Consider the following 21,232-nt stretch of genomic DNA (forward strand, 5'->3'; position numbering starts at 1 on the left):
CTGTTCCAATTATACTCAGTGTTCCCAGTGGGTGCTAAAGGCCCTCTGTCCCAGAGATGGGTGTGGTCAGCTCTTCACTTCAGTCCTAGATTTCTGGTCACCAGTGGAGAGGTGGTGGCATGTATTGTTTGCTTAATTAGTGTGAATATGTTTAAATTGTACCACATCAAAATAAAAAAGACAAAGCCATAATAACTAAGCATTAATAAGTTGGTAAGTAAAATAGTAAAACTAAAATTATAAACCATATTAAGTGTAACAGTAACCAGGATATCCAGTTTGCTTAATAGCAACTAGTTTTAAACATAAATTCTAAAAGACTAAAACAAAGTATTCTTTTGAATTGAACTGCTTCACAAAGTTTCAATGCTTTTTCTTATTTTGAGAATAAATGTAAACCCTTTTGGATGAAAACTTTGTCACTCCATATAGTAATAACATACTATCTGGGCTACTCTAAAAGTCTAGCAGCAGTTCTCAACCTGTGGGTCGCGACCCCTTTGGCGGTCGAAGGACCCTTTCACAGGGGTCGCCTAAGACCATCCTGCATATCAGATATTTACATTACAATTCATAACAGTAGCAACATTACAGTTATGAAGTAGCAACGAAAATAATTTTATGGTTGGGTCACAACATGAGGAACTGTATTTAAAGGGCCAGAAGGTTGAGAACCACTGCTACAGATTATCCTTTTTTTAAAAAAAAATAAAGTTCTACTTATAGAATCTCCTGAATAATTTTTGCTCCTTCCTATGGTAGTCTCACCCAGAAACAGACTCAAGGCTCGAGTTAGTGGGTTTGGTGGGCCAGTTCATGCATGCCCCCAGCAGTGTGAAGCCGATCCCTAGAACGCGAGCCACTAATGCTCCTCTCTAACAATCACTCCTTCATTTAAAATCAAGGAAAGAGAGGTAATGTACAAAAAGATATTAGAAATCCTGCCCTCCAAAATTGTTTTTAAATTCTAATTAGCAAAGGAGTGTAATGAACAGAATTATAACAAACTAAAATATTCACAGTCTATTCTCAAAAAAAGCACAAACCACAAAATAATCTTATGTTGGATGTTTATTTTTACATTCACAAAACTAATAAATTCAAGGAAAAGTACATGTGACTTCTTATATTTTTCAGAGCATAATCAGATAGGTAACTAAAATGCAAAAATACAATTTTACTTATATCACACTCATTCATTTAAAAGTTACTTTTTTTCTTATAATTGTTTTCTATAATTAAACTTTTGCCTCATATCTTAAAAGAAATTTTTTAAATGCCACTAGTGAAATCTGAGGTGGATGTTATTTGATCATCTGATTCTTTTGGGATCTGGATTTTGGTTGGCATTCCAAAGCAACTTTAAGTCTTTTGAATAAATAAAGATACTTTCAACTTTTTTCTTATTTTGTATAAATTCAACTTACCTACTTCCTAGGCACATTTTGCTAGGACAGCTCATAACTATAGAGTTATTATAAATATATTTGTACCTGAAAGACAATTTGAGTCTCTCAAAAAGAAAAACATTAGCTTTTCTGTGGTTTTTATTTGTAGTATCGATATCAAGGAAAAAGTAAGTCTTGATCTAGAAAGATGAATGTTCCATCCAACTGTAGTGCCTCCAAATTAATTCTCAGTTAGGAAAATGTGACCACAGTAGGAAATAAAACATAGGAAAAATTAATGAGATAAATTATGGGCATACCACATTATAGATAAGTCAGAAATTTCTTAAAGTAATGCAAAGCAGATTTTGTCTTACACAAAATTTGGCATGAGTGTGTGTAATTCTAATTTCTCTATATACTTATAAAGTTTATAAGATTATACTTGTTGGGAAAAAATATTCAAAGAGAATAAGACTCCAGGATGAAGGAAATTATTCTCTACTTATATTAGCATTCTTAGCCCAAATCTAGCAATTCTTTGATGTCTGAGTCATGATGAAAATTTATGTGGCTTCATTTCTGAAAGATCTTAGGTGCAGATTGCCTGACAGTTGCCCATATCATGAGACAACTTTCAGAGTGAAGAAAGGCAGAGATAGGAATGCAAAAGACCAATGAGGTAGAAAAACATAAGTGACAGCATGGATGACATGGAAGGCTACAAAAACATATCTTCAGCAGATCAGTAAAAAAAAGTGTGAGGAATCATAAAAGTATCTTACATGCATTGCTTCCCAGTTTGCAAATCACTTTCATAGGAAGTGCACTGTAAGTTTCCAATGGTTTAATAAACTGTTCCTTGGTGTTGACTTCTTCGCTATAAAGCTATCACTATCTTCAAAGGAAGGTTTAAGGCCCAGATAAAGAATATACTTACATTTTCAAAATTCTAAAAGATAATGAAATAGTGAATTGTATGACCTCTTTATTGTCACAGAAAATAAAAACTGGCAGACATGATTGAAAAGGCTCCCAAACTTATTCATATCTTTGCATTTATTGAGTATGGAGAAGCTCCCAATCTTTGGTACACCTTCCTCCCAAAGAGGCCTACATGGCACTGTTAATAATAGTAATTATTATTACACCACTTCTAAGTTCAAAAGTAGGAACCCAGCATCATAACAGGTCAACTAAGTATCTTGAGCAAATGGAAAGCTGATGTGCACTCCACAAAAGTACACGAAGGGGCAGGCATCTCACACCACATTTCTGCATTAGAAGCACAGAATTCTACAGCTGGAAATCTTGGAATATCTCTGATCTTCTTATTTTCCAGCTGAGACAATAAAGGCTTGGCAAAGTCAATAGCAGTAGTAGAGGCAGCCTAGGGCCTGGAACTATTAGATCCTAAAGAACTTCTTAGGCTGCCCTAATTTCCAAACACACACACACACACACACACACACACACACACACGCATTGGTGTGGCCATGTTCTAGGTTGGTACCCCTTCTAGCTATTATTCATTAAATAGTCTTTCATGCCTCTGCCCCTAACTTTGCTAAGGATTTACACTGGTCAGCTGAGATGCCTCACTTCTCAGAGCCCAGTTTTTATGATTAAACTGGAGAAAAATGACAGCCTTACTGAAAAATTATTAAACTTAAACAAAAAGATAGAAATATTTTTCTAAAGTCTAATACCTTCCAGTCTTGTGGCACCTCACTACTTCTTAATTAAAGTTTCAGTTAATGAGCCACCGAGATAGAAATCCAGTGTTCCATCCAAGCATGTGAGCACAGCGCAAGGCTCTGATTAGAGATAAACATAAAAATCAAAGGAAATAAATATTGTGATTAGGAGGTGGACAGCTGCAGGGTCATGAGCATACCCAATCACAGTTGTCACCACATCTCTGCCTAGTAACAAGAGCAATGAGGCCATAGCCCCACTGTTAGGCAGGCTACCAGCAGCTAAGGCAGACAGGACTTGAGGCACAAAACATCTGCTTCAGGAATTTTCACAGAATTTGCAATCTCAGTTAGAAGACAAAAAATTTTCAAATAACAACTGCAGAATTTCTTTGATTAGAAAAACTAGTTGCTAACTTACCACTATACATTTTCAGTGACTGCTTGGCTTATTAAAATTCCCAGTCAGTACATGGCTTATCAGGCAATGACCAGAAATTTTATTGAGCCCCTATTGAGTGCTCAGCATAGAGCATGGCTCCTGCGATAGAGAGTGTAAGATCTTACTGACATGGTGAAGAGGACAGAATGGCAGTTTCCAACCAGGCACAATAGTAGGCATTCAGGGCGGGGAAATAGCAATGTGTGATAAAGTTATTCAATGCAGGTTACAGACAGGAAACAGCCTTGAAGGAAGGGCAGAATTGGGGTGGCAGAGGAAAGGAGCACTTGAGGCAGAGAGAAGAGCCAGCGAATGCACCACAGTGCAATGGGCAGTGGGGGTGATGGGAGAGAGGAGGCTCTCCTGTGCTGTGTGTTCCTGCCAGAGAAGAGTGGGTAGGAGGCAAACAGGCTTCAGGGGCTCTTAAATGTCAGATAACTGCTGTGTGGGAGCCAGGCCCTGGAGTTGGCACCTGAGACATAAGATTGCCTGGTCAAGTACAGGACGCCGTGACACCTGAGTTTCAGGAAAACAACAGATCATTTTTAGTATTTAAGTATGTTCCAAATATTGCATATGACAGACTTATACTGAAAATTACTTGTTTACCTGAATTTTATATTTTGGATACCCCAAAATCCAGGTATCCCATATTTTTTGCTAAATCTGGCAACCCTGTTAGCAATGTGATATTTTAGCAGTGATAGTTAAGAGACACATACCATTGTCAACAGGAAAATAAGGATTCAGAGCACCTTTAAAACCAGTTATCTTCCTTTTTAATTTTTTTCTATAAAATATACTCTTTGCCATAATCATGTCCTTTATTTGACTTTCCTTGTAAACTAGTTTTGCTCCCTTCCCTGTCCTGAAGGGACATTTGGTAATGTTGACGGGGGGGGGGGGGGGGGGGAGGTAATTTAGGTTGTCATAACTGTGGGAGTGCTTGGCATAGAGTGGGTAGAGGCCAGGGGTGCTGGTAAACATCCCACAATGCACAGGACAACCTCAAGGCAAAGAGTTATCCAGCCCAGGCGTCCAGAGTGCTGAGGTTGAGAAACCCTGCTTTAAACAGAGATAAGAATGGAGTCACATTTCTAGCCAAAGGTTCCTGGCTTTCATAGCATCTCCCACCCTTCTCATGCGTAGTTTACAGTGTTCTGCAAATCTGAAGTACATGTACATCCTCATTCTGTAGCATTTGTTTCTTAATATTTATTTAAAAGAAGCACCACTTCCACACACACACACACAAAAAAAATTTCTGGACTTTGAAACTTCAGCTGACTCATGCTTCACATTTTCCTTGAATTTTAAAGAGCTTAAAAATATGTCTGTAGATCAGCCAAAGAAAAAATTTGGTTTACATCAGTGAAAACATTCCCACACTCCCCGTGGACTCTGCTGAGATAGACAGGTCCTCTCTCCTAAGTCAAGCTATCCCTAACTCCTTGCCTTTTTTGAATCTCAGGGCTTTGCAACCAGAGCCTATGCTTGTTTACCCTCTTTGTTTTTCCCAGAAACACATTTGTTTTTTAAAATCCCAAAGGCCTTCTCCTCAGCACTGGCTTCTCTTTTTGCACCAAAATTACAAAAGTTAAATTCCTCATTGGTCCCTTGGTGTGAGTTCACCATTATCACGGGACAGAAGGAAGGAAACTGCCGTTAAAGATCATTTTGATGCTTCCATTATCACATGTCTTCCCCCAGAGGGATGGTAAAATTCAAGTGAGAAGCAAGGCTCTGAAGAAAATGTCCTTTGAATTAGTTTAAAGCCCTTGTCAGTTTGGGGCCTCTGTTTTCTAGTACCAGAATAAAGGACCAGAGGAAGATTAGAAGGCAGCTTCCCTTCGTGACACTGGCTGCGTGCATGGAGGCTGCAATGAGGACCACAAGCACAGTCCTAAGTCAGGGGTCCCTGATCACATGTCACCTGGGGACACAGGTCAGTGGGAAGAAACACCCTCACTCTATTCATCTCACCCTGGAGCTCAGAGCCTGGGGAACCATTATACTAATTGGTCTTTTGTCTCTTGGGCTTTGAGTTAGATGTGACACTCAGGACTGTCACTGTCTTTTGCTGTATGACCAAGGCCTCTTTCTAAGAAAACAGGTGACAAAAGAGAACATGCATAAGATGTGGTAGGAAACTCATCTAAGGATTAATAAAGGCTGGCCATGTTTGGCCTTGACTGAAAGCAAAGTTCTCTCTGAGACTGGTTTATATTTAGCTTTCTTCTGTTCTTTACAATTGGTAAAACCAGCTCCAGCAACACTTCTTTTAAAGTATTCTAAAGCCACAGGGAGAAGTGAAAAAGAGCACAGATTTGAAGCCACAAGAGCCTAGCTCAAGTCAGCCACTTACCAGGAATGCATGCCCTCGGTCAAGTTCTTTTATCCTCTCTGAGTTTCAGTTCTTTTATCTGAAAAATGGGGATAAAAATACCTACCTCTTAGCAAGAGTTCTTTGTAGAGTCTAAGGTTTATGTAAATGTTAGCTCTCATTTTGAAACTATTGAGCAAAGATGTAACATGTCCCTCAAAGAACAGATTGTATAGAAAGTGTCATTTATTGGAGTTTTTCAAGATGTAGATCACACTCTGATGAGCTATTGCTTCTGTGGGTCTTTCATTAGCTTTCCTCATCCCTTTATACAGAGCCAGACAGGAAAAGGAGTTACCACTCTAACATTTTAGCAAATGCAGGGAACCCCCCCACACTCCCACTCCTGGAAGGGGTCAGTCACTACTAGCTTAGTTGAAACATCCCCACCAAGCACACTGACCCCCATGGCATTCTATTCTGCTAGAAAATTCCATGTCGATGAAATGTGGACAGATAATGTTGGGAAGATAAATGACTAACATTTGTGAAAGTATTTGAACTCTTTAAAAGAAAAGACCCACACTGATTCCAAAGATTTTTGTTATGATCACTGGAATTTAAAAGATGATATTTTGGTTGACTAATGTCAGTTCCAACTTTTTTGTCTCTTGGTATTGAGGGGCTAGGGTCCACAGACTTCATTTTTAAAAATTAATAAAAATAAATAAAGTCCATAGCAGAGGTCAATGCCATCAGTACCTGGTACTGCCTGACACCCTCCCCACAAGCATCCCAATCTCCACTCAGGCAAGTCACAGTTCAGCCTTTTTGCGGAGCTCAGCACTCTAACCCCCTTCCAAATCAGGCTCATCTGTAATGCCCCAAAGTCCCAGAATTAGACTCAATCAACCAACCATGTGGTAGGTGCTATGCAACCTACTGAAGATACAAAATGAAAAGCCAAGAATCCCTCCTCACAAGGAGATTGAATACCAAAAAGAAGTTACTACAGCAGAGTTGTTAATGTAAAAACATTCAAACCTGTAAAGAATTTTTGTGAGTTTATTTGAGCCAAACTGTCGACAATTGCCGGGAAGCAGTATCTCAATGGATTTGGCTAATGCTCCACAGAATGGCGGTTTTTCATCTATTTTTATACATTGCAATCAAAGGAGGGGGACGTAGGTGGGTTACATGAAATCCATTGGTGATAGACTAGAGAGGCGGGAGAAAGCAAAGCGGAGAAACCTCTGGGATTGTATGAAAAGCAAAATGATAGACACATACTTAGGTGGGTGCAGGATAGTTAACAGTCAACAATTAACATGATAACAATAACAATGAATGAATTTGTGTATCTGTCCTGGTGCCCAGGCACATTAGGTTGTGCCCCAAGGGGTCCGGAAAAAGGGAAGTTACAAGTTACCCAGACATTTCAAGGATATGTTATCATAGATGCAAAAAGACAGATAGGCTTAGTTAAGGTAAAGGTCGACTTTGTCAGTGAAGATACCAGCCTAAGATGTGACTATCCACCATAACTGCTTTTAGATAAAGTTTAATTTCAGACCATCCTTTGTAGTTACTTTAGATCTTTGAGTTTGCAAGATTGTCATGCAGGCCCTCTCTGAGCTCATCAGGTTAGCATGTGGCCCCTTTCATCCACAGAGTGATAGGAACTCTAATAGAGGATGAGCCCTCACAAGAGAGGGGGGCTCAGTGCTTCCTAAGAGAGTTTTGGCAACTTTGAAGATGACACTAAAATTGAAACTTGAAGAACAATAGCATGTGAACCATGTGAATAAGGAGGGGAAGGAGAGTCCAACAAAGGAAGAAGGATACCCAAGGTCAAGGAGGTAAGGAGAGGCAGGGAAGGGCACGCAGGGATAAGTTCAGGGAACCTAGCTAGTAAGGGACAGCGGGAGGCACAGTCAGTGATGCAACCTGAGAGAAAAGGGAGGGACTCACTAGCCCAAACTCTTAAACCCAGAAAGGAGGAAAGTGAGAGCCACTGACAGATGTGATGATGCCGTAGATGTCCAGATGAGAGAGCAACTGCAGACTAGGCCAGCCAATGCTGAGGCCCAAACTAAATGTTCCTGCAATGTGCAGAGTGACAGAGCAAAATAACTGCAGTTTTAAGGTAACATCAATCTTAGATAGTGCTTCAGTATCAAAGGCACAGCAACTGTTTCAGAAAAGGCAAACTGAACTTTTGTGTGACTCTAACAATAATTATGGATAAATTGATAAGTTAATTAAGTCAAAAGAAGTAACAGATCATGAGTAGGCCCCTTAGGTTTTGTTGGATAATTCAAATATTGTTATACCAATAAATATATTGAGAGACTTGAAGGTCAACCAACACACAAGAGTTCAGTAGATGATGACAATGATCTTCTTGTCTTAAATCTTCTCTAGTCTTCATAACTTTTCACATTTGGAACTAACCCTAAAGAGTCATATCTGGGGGGGGGGGTTCCCAGCTTTATTGAGACATAACCAACATATAACACTGTGTAAGTGTAAGGTGTACAATATGATGATTTGATACATGTACATATTGTGAAACATTTACCACATTAGTCAACACATCCTTTACCTCAGAACTATGTTGCAGTTATTGTTATGGACAGAACATTAAAGCTTTCCTCTCATAGCAACCTTCAAGTGTTCAATACAGTATCGCTAACTATAGTCATGTTGTTGTACCTTAGATCACCGGAACTTTTTAGAGTCATATTCCTACTAAATGAAAGTAGTAATTCAAGGCTTATGGAAAGAAAAATAGAACAGATGAAAAGCCTTAAAAAGGTAACTAGGGAAGAAATAAAAGGTTTTTAGAATCAGAGATTCTGCCTTACAAAAAAATAACTAGAGATGTCTTTGGGTAATGGCAAGTTAGAGAAATTGTAGAACAGTAAAAAACGTATTGTTTACCTATCAAAAGAATGAGTACCTCGCCATGTTTCACATCTCTAAAAGATGGTTTGAAATCTATCCGGAGCGTGATGCAATGTCTGTAGACTATTCCGATTCTATTGGGCAATAGGTGGTAAGAAGACCTGATTCCAGTGTGGGTCAGAATAAGATTGAACAGGAACTAGACAGATCGCATCAGTAATGAGGCTAGGCAGTAGGAGAAAGTATATATCAGTTTAGCAGTTTAGGAAAAAAGGAAATTCTCAACTTAGTGTCCAAAAGTCTGAGAATAATATGTTAATTCCAAAAAGCTGATTGCATCAATTCAGTCAACCAGACCAAAAAATCATGATTTAAATTTTATACTTATTTTTAAATTTTCTAATGTACCACTTGGTTAATGAAGCATTAACTCTTTGGGAGCTGGAATCCTTGAAGTTTTATAGGACGTGCCCTCAGCAGTTTTACATCAGACTCTATTAAACTGGTTTTAATAGAAAAAGAACTAAGGGAAGTTGCTACTTTGTAAATAGAATTATTCTGATTTCATCACCAACCTCACAGTTTTCCAAGCATTTGTACAAGTCATGATAATGATGCCAAAGTGTGAAATAATAGCCAGTTTCACAACTAGAGTGAATTGTGGCTTATTCTCTTATAGTAAACAGTCAGATTTTCAAACCTGTATTCTCCAGAAAGCCTAAGCAGGCCTTGTTTTCCAAGTGATTCATTTAAATAGGCAGTGAATTAGTGGATGCTAGGGCCTCTATAGTGCAGGGAGGAGCTGGAAACAGAGCCCTTCTCCCTGGGGAACTGAGTGCAGGGGCAGGAGGGCAATAGGTCTTTTGAGAGGGTGATGCTATTTCTAAAAAAAAAAAAAAAAAAGAATACACTTAAGTTAATATTTCCTAATTTTTGATTCTTGAATTCAAATGTTCTGCATTTTGAAATAGAATAAATGTTCTCTAATTTCTCAATCTAAAACTCTTCCAAGCCAGAACTGTCCCACATTCTTGGAACTACCAATGCCTAAGCATCTCTGTCCTGGCACTGAACGCAGCATTGACCCTCAGTCATTCACATGAGTAGTTTCTGATGCTCCTGCCCCACCTCCCACAGTCCTGTCATGACTTTATCTTGGCTTTATAACCTGCTATGTTGCCAGGTGGTTTGTGTTTTTGGTTTGGAGTTATTTTCTGTGCATTTGACTTTTGTTTGTTTGTGTGTAATAGCCATAAAAACCTTATTGCCTCCTTTCTCTTTCAAGCTCCAGAGATAAGATAAATTTGTCAAACTAATCCTTAGACAGGACCTAATTTTTACTTCACAATGACATTTTATAATGTCAATAATAAAACTGTGTGACTCAGATGGCTATGATGTGATCAGGCCTGTCTGCATGGACCAGGCTCGCTGGCATTCTGGGGAATGACACTGTCTCCATGTCACTGCACATGCACACAGAAGTAATGTCAGCTAATGCTGCATGAGTAGCTGCTCATGACACAGCCTAGGGTGCAGATGCCCCTCCTACACTCCCTCCTACAAGTCCCTGAGAGTGCAGACAGGGCTTCCTGTGCCACCTGCCTCCTGCGGCAGGCTTCTCTCCCTCCACTCCCGGGAACTTGAGGTAACAGAAACCCTGGGCCCCAGGTTCCCACAGCTAACTGTGGCACAACAGCTTGGATTCCACTGAGGAGCCCAAGGCCAGTGACAGGAGCTGAGGGTGGGGAGCAGTTCAGCCAGAGAGACGCCAGGGGAAAGGACTCAGGACCCCCACATGCAGGAATCTTGGGGCAAAAAGTTGGGGATGGAGCTTGGAACAAAAGGGAGAAAGTGAAGGGAGCTGGAGCATAGCAAAGGGCCAGGACTGGGACACTGCAAGGAAGACAGGCCCAGGCCTGGCAGGGTCTGGACTACTCATCTGCCTCTGCTCCAGCAGGTGCTGCACGGATGTTTCAGCAGCCACACAGGTAACCCTGGACCATCCTTTCTGCCATCATTCCCATGCCTGTCCTCTCCTTCTTTTTCCTTCTCCAGGAAATACAAGGAGCCCTCTCTATGTGTGGAGTATTTTAAAACTGAGACAGCAATTTTGGAGTTTGAACACATTAGCTCTAGAACCAGACTGCTTGGGCTCCAATCTCCGCTCTGGGCTTAATCACCTGTGGACCCTGAGCATAATTCTTAAGATGTCCGTGCCTCAGTTTCCTCAGTTGTAAATGGGATAATAGTTCCTGCTTCACCAGGTTGTCGTGAAGTTTCCTGCAAAGCGCCTAGCATTCGATAAAAACTCATAAATGCTTAACTATTATTATTTTAAAGAATTGTCAAAACAGGATCATAAAATTGTAGTATATTTTAATGTTTACACTAGCAAATTATAATTTTAATTAAAAAAACACAATGGCATATAACTGTGTATTCACAAGTAACTATAAGAGTTTGTTTTTCTTTAATTCATAGCATCCAAAAGGTAATATGGTTCAATCATGGGGCATAAGTTTAGAGTCAAATGAGACGCATCTGTGTCTAAAACTTGATTTATAACCTCATTTGGAAACAATGTCAAAAGTCTAAAGTTGAGGTCTTTTGTGAATGTTTGTCTCTAGGCCAAAAGCTTTTCCTGGTCCCTTTCTGATCCCCATTCATATCTTAAATGACTGAGCAAATAAATGGAGGAGTTGGAATAGACTCCACTTCCTGTCTCTCTGATTTGGAAATTAGATAAATTGGGCACTAGGCCTTTAATTCTATAATTGGGTGATTTATAGAATCAGTTACAGGTCTCTATAAGCTGCCTGAAGTAAGGTTTTAAAAATTTTTTTAAACAAGCCTAAATAAGAATTCCAGAAAAAAAAATTAAGCAAAAGATTTTTCTAAAACAGAACTTATTCCTAGAACTCATGCTTTATTGTATCAGTGATTTAAAATAAATAAAGGGCCTAATTCCAAATAATTGGGTAAGAAGAGTGCTGACCATCCTCAGAGTTCCAACAAATAGTTACTGAACAACCTCTAAGTGACAAACCCTGGACAAGACCCCGGGGACACTGAGTTAAAGACAGAAAAAGTCACAGAGGACTTAAAGGCCAGCAAATGGTGTGACAGAGCATGACCACTCTGTAGGACAGAGGGAAACTGAGTGACTTTTTGGGGCATTGGGGAAAGACATCCTGTCAAGGCAGTCATTGGGGTCTCATGACCAAGTTTGCTGGAAAACTGGAATGGGTGCTAAAGGAGTATAAAATGTTAATGGAACTGTGACTCTTCTCAAAACAATGTGTGGGTGTTTGTTTTGGTCTGTCAGTGTGTACGCTGGTTTCTTATTCCCTCGCTCCTGGTTCTTTTGCAGAATGCCCTGGCTAAAGCCACTGTGAAGGAGCTGGCCACGCTGCACGGCACCAAGTACACTTATGGCCCAGGAGCCACCACGATCTGTGAGTATCAGCTTCTGAACTGTCCAGGGAGAGCCTGTGCCTAAGAAAGCAATAATGGCTCCCAGAGCCTTTTCTTTCTGATCATTTAAACCATGTGGTTTTGCCTCAGGGTGAATTTTTTATAAAATATGTCATCAATTTCTGTTCAGAAAAAGAGAAAAAAGTATATTGCTTTCAACACACATAAACATTCACTCTCTATAAACACCTATTGAGCATCTACCATGTGCCAGACCTTACTGGGTGCTGGAGAAGAAAGGAAGGGTGGAGAGTAGGAAAGAGAAGAAGGGAAGGAAGGGACCAGTCAGTCTTCAAAGTACCCACAGCAGGGAAGGAAGAACTGTGGACAGGGGTGAGCTAAGAGCTGACCAGAGGGAGCACAAAGAGAGCACCCCAAGGAGTAACCAGTCCAGCCTTGTGTCAAGGGTGACTGCCCAGGTGATGGTACAGAACAGTTGCTGGAGGAAAGCATAGGAGGGAGGCCTACTTCAGGCTCAAGCCAGGCACTCGGGTGTGCAAACGAGTGACAAGAGACATGCATGCAGCAGGAGAATGAGGTGGGGGCTGGACCCCAGAGCCTTGGAGTCACTAGGAAGGCACATTCTTCAGGCTCTGTTTTCAAAATCTACCAATATTTTTCTCTGCCTTTGCTAATTTCTTTTGCCCCAGGTCCGAAAGGACTGGAAATACAAGGAAAAAGACTAGGTCCTATCATCAAGGGGCCCCCCCGTGCAGTGGGAGATGCTCCAATCCTAAGGCTTTAAAAAATTTTTTAAAGAAAAAAAGCTTTATGTAGAATACAGTTCTCTGTATTCTTGTCCTTTTTGAAATGGCTTTGAGTCAGACAACATATACTATTATCTTAAGGGGTTCTAGCAGAAATAACCCACCTATTCATATACTGAGAACTTCTTGTATATTTTATTCAGCCTAGTCCAGTGAGGTTTGTGATTCTACTGTAAGGTCTGGGAGGCTCACCAGAGTTGAGCCTATGGCTTGCTGCTCAGTGGGGGCTGTACATCGTTGACTGAATTAAATAAATAAGTGAATGAATGAGTGAATGAATGAATGAACGAACTAACGAAAGAACAAGTGAATCAATAAATGAATTCATAATCCATGTGGCAGTGACACCATAACTGTTATTGAATGAATGACTGGATGACTGCTTAATCCATGCCAAGACATAGGCCAGGCCCTGAGGAAACAAGAATGAAGGCATAGCCCTGCCCTCTGGCTGCTCCAGTTCTATCCCTCAGCACAGTGGCCCCAGGGCTGAGAGTCCTCTCCTCTTACCGGTCACCATGAAGCTTTTCTTATTTTCCTGGAAGATACATATTCTTTTCCAAGAAATTATATATATTTTGTAAACAAATTCCATACTATATGGCATAGTTTACCACAGCATACAAGCACACTGAGTAGTTTATACGTTACAATTACATACTTCCTAGGGTAGTAAACACATCATTCCCACAAAGGAGGCTTAGTGGCAACAATGGTCTAAATTTTTAAAATAGCCTTTATATTTTTATGATCCAGTTTACTAGGCAAGCAGCCTATATTATTTTGCAGTGAAACATTTTTAATTATAAAAGAAAGCTGGCATGTTTAAAAATTTCCTTCCTAGATGTAAAGATTTGTTTTCTGCTGTTTGCACATTTCAGATCCTGCTGCTGGAGGCTCTGACGACTGGGCTTATGACCAAGGAATCAAATATTCCTTCACCTTTGAACTGCGGGATAAAGGCAGATACGGCTTTGCCCTTCCTGAATCCAAGATTCGGCCAACCTGCGAAGAGACAATGCTGGCGATCAAGCACATTGCCAACTACGTCCTGGAGCACCCATACTAGTCGAGCATCTGAGAGCCTTAGTCCAAAATGCTCACTGTTTCTTTTCTATCCTGAATTCTCATTTCTGCTTGCCTGGATATTTCCAGATCCCAATTCTTCTTTTAAGCTTTTGGGTCTATTAAATTAGTTGGAAAAAGTAATAATAAAAGTGAATCACTATCATCGGAAAAGTTGACAGATTGCCTACTTCTTTGGGGGAAAATGAAGTGAACAAATGACTAAGTAATCTGTGCACAGTAATGAAGTGGGTCCACTGCACATGGGAGTTAAAGCCCTTGGGGTGTTGGCCAAAACTGGCAGAGCACAGAGATGCGCAGGTTATGAAGGGGGCTTTCAAGGGTCATAAACGATAGTATAGGTGAAAAGACTCTATCTTGATTTAGTTTTCATCTCACTCAACTCATTCAAGTTATTTTTTGAGCTGTGTGCTATGTGCCAAGCCCTTTGCTAAGCAATTGAGAACAGAGCAACGAAAAAGAAAGATAACATTTCTGACCTCAATGGTTGTATAGACCATGTGGAAAGACAGACGTGAAACAAATAGTTATTTAACTTGTTATGTAATAATCCATTAATTTACATTAAGCAAGTAAGTGGTGGACAAACTGCATTAAAAAAAATTAAAAGGTCTACCTACCTGATGTGGGGAGAAGGCTCTCTCAGGAAGTACTGAAACCTGAAGAATTAAGTCACAATTAGCTGATAAAAAGAATGCCGGAGTCCATTCATTGTCTTTACTAGCTGAGTTTAGACAGAGACCCCCCAAAAAAGGCTAGTAACCTTTGAAGTTCTAGTAAAGGTCAGAACTGTGAACTACCCAATTAATTTAAGTAATAATAGTTGAAGCATCTCCACCTTAGTTCACTTATGTAGATCTTTGTTGATTATTGTTGATCAGATACTCCTGGAGATCTGTTGATGAGCTAATCAGATACTCTGCCTATTCCTGAAAATTGTCTGCTGATGTGTGTCATTAAAACCTCCTTACCCTAAGGGCTACTCCAGATGAATAAAAGCTTGGTGAGACCTGAGCACGGGGAGAAAGTCTTTCCGGACTTGCCTGCCTGGTCCCCCGGTATTGCAAAATTATCTCGTGTCTCTTTCTTTCATTTGTTGTGCGGCTCTTCTTTCAGATACCGAACCCTACTCCACGCGGGTCGTGGAAGGAATCACTCAGCAAAGAACACCCCTTCCAGGCCCTGTGACTATTCAGAACCTGAGAGACGAAGCCAGAGAGGGTGAAACTTAAGAGAGTTGAGGAAAGAAAGGCCTGTGTATGGGCTGAGGAAGGAGTAGGGACCATATTAGGCAGGTCATCTTAAGGATTTGGAACACTGGTCTAGAAACAATGGAAAGCAATGAAAGGCATTAAGTTATAAATGACGTGATCAATTTTTAAAACACCCACCAGGCTAAGTTGTAGAATGCAGACTGAAAGTAAAACAGGAGGTACTGGGAACCCTGGCTGCACAAAAAGTCACTCTAAGACTTGAAGTTTTCCAGAATTAGAACTGGACATGCTAATGGTGGAGTATATTGTGCAAAGTGCAAATTTTAAAATAATGTGTATTTATTAATAGTTTGGGAACATCTCTTATTTTAAAACCATAGAACAAAATATTAGTTCATTGTTTTCTATGTGGATTCAAGGAAAACAGGATATGTTGAAATATCTATGACAGTGTACTTTTCAAAAAAAAGAATTCTATTTTGTGCTCACCACCAAGAGCATACAACAGAGTATACAGATATTGACAATGTTGTACACCTGAAACTTATATAATGTTATTTACCAGTGTTACCTCAATAGAAAAATTAATTTTAAAAAATGATCGTATATGACAGAAAACAAAACAAAAAGAATCTTTTGAAGTCACACAGTTTGTTTAGAAGTTGTCAAGATGAAGAAAGATTAATTGCATTCATTGTCCACTAGATGGTAGCAGTGAAGTTGCTACAATTTCTCAAACAATCATCAAAATAATTTAGTAATACATTATTTAAATAAAAAGATAAAAAGATCCTGGCCAGCATTGCTCAGTGGTTGAGCATCAACTTATGAACCTGGAGATCATGGTTCAATTCCGATCAGGGCTTATGCTCAGGGTGTGGGCTCGATCCCCAGTAGGGGGCATGCAGGAGGCAGCCAATCAATGATTCTCTCTCATCATTGATGTTTCTATCTCTTTCTCCCTCTCCCTTCTGCTCTGAAATCAATACAAAAATAGTTTTTACAAAAAGAAGAAGAAGGTAAAAAAAGACATCCTTTCCCTGGGTGGTTCAGTTGGTTGGAACCTTGTCCCATGCACCAAAAGGTTGCAGGTTTCAGTCCTGGGTCAAGGAGCATACAGGAGGCAACTAATCAATGTTTCCCTCACATTGATGTTTCTCTCTCTTTCTCTCCCTTCCTCTCTCTATAAGAATCTATACTAATAAAAGGGTAATATGCTAATTAGAGTGGACATCCATCTGACAAAGCCATAGCAGCTGTGAGGCCCAGGGCTCAGGCAGCCACGAGACCCAGCAGCTGCGAGGCTGGGGTTCAGGCCTCGCAGCCGCCACGGCCGGCAGTGGCAGCAGCAGCAGGGTGATGGGGACGGCGCTTTCCCCTGATCAGCCCAGTTGCCTCCCACAGGGTGAGGCCAGACTGTGGCTTAGGCCCGCTCCCCATCAGTAGGACATCACCTGAGGGCTCCTGGACTGTGAGAGAGGGCAGGCCGGGCTGAGGAAACACCCCCCCCCCCCCCGTGCACAAATTTTTGTGCACTGGGCCTCTAATCTATAATAATAAAAGCCTAATATGCTAATTAGACCGGACAGCTGAACAACCTTCCGGATGTCATTCCGGATGAAGCCGTAGTGGTGGGGCCAAGGCAGAGGTGGTTAGGAGTGAGCAGGCAGGCAGGCAAGTGGTTAGGGGCAATCAGGCAGGCAGGCAGGGTGGTTAGGGGCGATCAGGCAGGCAGGTAGGACAGTGGTTAGGAGCCAGAGGTCCCGGATTGTGAGAGGGATCCCAGATTGCAAGAGGGTGCAGGCCTGGCTGAGGGACCCTCAGCCCCCTGTGCAAAATTTCATACACCAGGCCTCTAGTCAATTTAATAAAAAATAAAAAACCACACACACACACAAACATATCTCTGGTGAGGATTAAAGAAAGAGAGAGAGGGAGAGAGACATTTTTAAGGGCAAAAAAAAAAAAAGAAATTCTCATAAATTAGTAAACAATACTGATGGTAATTTAAAAACAGATGTAATTAGCTAAATTATCTTTCCCCATTCTATATTTAAGTCGTATCCATGTTGTGAATTGGAAAGCTAACTCAACCGCAGTTACCTGAGTGGAGTGTTCTTGCTGGAGGTATGTCACTGAATCACAGATAGTTCCCCAAGATGCTCCCTTACCCTGCCTCTGTGGGATGCCATAGCCCAAAGTTCAGAAATCATGTGAGTAAACTACAAAGAACCCTCCAAAGTCTCTAACTGAGTGTTCTAAAATAGAAATTATGAATATAAATGGGCTTTTCTAAAATTACAAGGAATTTTTAAAAAGAATAAGGATTGGGAAAGCAAATACACAAATATTCTCATTTTAAATCCCATGTATCCAACATTTCCTGCACTGGAGACATTTTTGCTATATCTCTTGCCAACATTAACAGCTAATGGCTTAGAGTGTCACTTGCCTGAGCTAAACTGGAAAAAAAAAATGAAAATGAAAACAGAAAGAGGAGTCTGCTGTAATTCTTCCCAATGCAATGGTGCTGCATGCCTGCCTGCACAGCTGACCTGCGACTGCTGAGGGTCCCAGCCCAGGCTTGCCCACCCAGGAGCCCCTGTCTGTGGGGTGCCTCTCCTCTTCCCTTCTTTAACTTACTCCAGCCTGAGAGCCCAGCAGTGAGCCTCTCCTTCAGTTCCACACTCTCATCTTTACCAAAGCAGCAAATAACCAACAGCACAAGAACGGCCTCTGAATCTTTCCTTTCTCGAATGGTTTGGCTACAAAATAGCAAGACTGGTTTTCCTGTCGTCTGGGTTATTGAAGTTCTACATTCTTGGAATCACACTCCATGTATTCATCTGCTTTTGCCAGCTAACCTATAGGAATTGGTAGGGGGAGAATTTCAGTTAGTGAGGTTATTTGGGCGCCAGTTGGGGTCTTGATGATCTCTCAGGTCATCTCACTTAATAAGGTAGTCATTCTCCCCTAGCCAGGTACCACTCTGCATGAATCACACAGGCCTCTGTCCAGAGATGTTACCTTTGCTGCAACGAACAAAGGCAAGTTTCTCTCCAGCATTTTGCAGGGCAGTTTTGTTTCAATGTTAAGAATCAAACATCCACAATTACAGGTAACAAATCTTTCTTTCACCATATCCTTTATGAAATAGCTAAAGGTGTTCCAGAAGTTTGTTGGATTCTATTTGAAGACAGATAATTACTTGAAGGATTCTAATAATGACAAAACAATTTTGACTTTTATTTTTTAGGAGATTTCTCTTATAGCAATAATGTCTAAAATATGCAGAAAAGCATAGTTTAAAAAAAATAATGTGGTTTTTAAACCGGGGTTAGACATATACTACTGAAAAATCCTAGGAGTATAGAGATCCAGAAAGATAGGAAATTATTGCTATGTTAAGCATTCAATTTTACATCTCTTTTCAAAGAGATTAATTTAACCTATGAAGCATATTGTCTTACATAGCCAATCTTGAAATGATATGATATCCAACAGCTATCCTACCCTCATATATTTGCCAAGATCTTTGATAATCTTGCTGCAGTAAGATAAAGTTGTACTGAATTATGCTTGCCAAGAAATCATACCCATTCTGAGAAAAAGCTCCATTATATTCTTGAGATCCATCTATTGTACAATTCCTCAGAGACAAAATAGATTGGGGAGATGTGGCAGGTCTTAAAAGCATCACATATCCATGTGATTTGTCAATATGCAAGATATGAATAACAAAGATTTATTTATAATCAGAGTCTTATCCTGAGAAATATCAGGATCCTTCAAACATTTATTTAGATCCCAAAAGAAAATAGAAGTGCCATACCCACTTGACCTAAAAAAAATATATAGAAGCCTTTTCCACACAGTTTTAAAACTAGTCACACAGAAAAAGGCTTCCAAAAAATGTCGGAATGTTAGAACTAATGGTGATTTCTATTTTCTTCTTCCAACTTTTTAATAATTTGTTAAATTATTTTCAATGGGAATTTACTACTTTTAGAATAGAAAATGAAACTCCAAAAAGCTAAGCAACTACATAAAAAAAAAAATCTTGAAGTAGTCCCCATTGAAACAAACATAGAGAGATATTTCACCCGCAAAGGTTGCAGCAGGCACTTTAGTCTAGCATGTGATATATGCTGGTGCTCATCAGCGCTGCAGCACACGAGGCCAGTTGTAAGTCTGTTACAGAATCTTACAATTTCATCACTACCCAGAGGTCATGGCATGTCTTTTGGTACCTACCATCCTCCACATCCCTTACATATGCCCTCTCATTTAAGCATCACAGCCACTTTTTTTAATTTAAATTCTTTATTATTGAAAGTATTATATATGTCTCCTTTTTTCCCCCATTGACCTCTCTGGGGCTGCTCCCTCCACCCAGCAAAAGCCCTCATCCCCCTACTGTCTGTGTCCATTGGTTATACGGAAACAGCCTAAGTGCCCATTAGCAGATGAGTGGATTAAAAACCTGTGGTACATCTACACAATGGAATACTATGCTGCTGTAAAAAAGAAAGAATTCTTACCATTTGCAACAGCATGGATGGACCTGGAGAGCATTAGGCTAAGCAAAATAAGCCATTCAGAAAAGGATAAATACCACATGATCTCACTCATTTGTGGAATATAATGAACAACATAAACTGATGAACAAAAATAGATCCAGAGACATAGAAACATTGAACAGACCATCAAGCCTCAGAGGGAAGGCAGGGGAGAGTGAGAGGGGGGTTGGTAAGAGATCAACCACAGCCACTTTTAAAAGTCGATTTGCATCCCCATTTTACAGATAAGAATGACTAGGCAGCTTGCTCAAGGTAAAGTGTTCAGGAGCTACTCTGAGGTCATATCTGTCAAGCTCTTGATTTTTCTCTGTACCCCTGCCAAACATATTCTAAGAGACAATGGAACAAGTGTTTGCTTTGGGAGTTCTAGTGTTGATGAGCTTGTCCAATGTCAAAAACATGAAACCATTTGTAAAACCCTCTTTTTTCTTACCTGTAGGGGGGCAATGGGGACCTTTGAAGGAATAAAAAAGTCTTACATTATATCGCACATCTATCAGATGGAGAGAAATGAAGCTATTGCTGCTAATCCTATCTAATAATAGACAAACATGGTAATTGACCATACCTTCGCTACACCTCCCATTGGCTAATCAGCGTGATATGCAAATTAACCGCCAACAAAGATGGTAGTTAATTTGCATACGTGGGTGTGAAGCGGTGGAGTGAAGACTGAAGGCAGCTCCGGCCAGAGCAACAAAGGCTTGAAGGCGGTTCCGGCCAGAGCAGGGAAGGCTTGAAGGCGGCTCAGGCAGGAGCAAAGGCCTGGGTCCCTGGTGCCGGAGGAAAACCGGTGCCGGCAGCCAGAGGAAGGGAAGGCCTATTGCACAAAACTTTTCATGCAACAGGCCTCTAATAATAATAATAATAATAATAATAATATGCAACCATGACTCTGAGAAGTTTCATATATGACCACTTATGCATTTGTCAATGTGAAGAGGTAGTTTTTTGTTTTGTTGATCATTACCCGAGGATATTTTTCCATTGATTTTTTAGAGAGAGGGAGGGAGGGAGAGAGAGAGAGAGAGAGAGAGAGAGAAACTTATGTGAAAGAGATACATCTATTGGTTCCTCCCTCATGCACCCTGACCGGGGCCTGGGATCAAACCAACAATCCAGGTACATGTACCCTTGACCAGGAATTGAACCCAAGACTCTTTGGTGCATGGCACAATGCTCTAACCACTGAGCAATGCCAGCCAGGGCTGAAGAGGTAGTTTTTAAATGGAAATTCTAATAACTTCACTCACTCTGTTAGATTACCTATGATTCTGGGTAAAGGTGTTGCCATCTCCCAAATAATCTATAATTAACTGAGTTGTGTTCAATATGGAAGAAACCAACCACC

The 21,232-nt window shown here is 40.4% G+C and overlaps 1 protein-coding gene across 1 annotated transcript in view; it reads left to right on the forward strand.

The window, feature by feature from the left end:
- Window positions 1-14,176, forward strand: part of CPB1 (carboxypeptidase B1) — a 42,626-nt gene extending 28,450 nt beyond the window's left edge. The window contains exons 10-11 of the mRNA XM_036351913.1: window positions 12,131-12,215; window positions 13,883-14,176. Coding sequence (XP_036207806.1) covers window positions 12,131-12,215; window positions 13,883-14,070 — 273 coding nt within the window. The 3' untranslated portion in view covers window positions 14,071-14,176. The remainder of the gene's footprint in view (window positions 1-12,130; window positions 12,216-13,882) is intronic.
- Window positions 14,177-21,232: the final 7,056 nt, after the last annotated feature.

The sequence above is a fragment of the Myotis myotis genome, unplaced genomic scaffold (genome assembly GCF_014108235.1).
Source record: "Myotis myotis isolate mMyoMyo1 unplaced genomic scaffold, mMyoMyo1.p scaffold_m19_p_2, whole genome shotgun sequence".
NCBI classification, from domain to species: Eukaryota; Metazoa; Chordata; class Mammalia; order Chiroptera; family Vespertilionidae; genus Myotis; species Myotis myotis.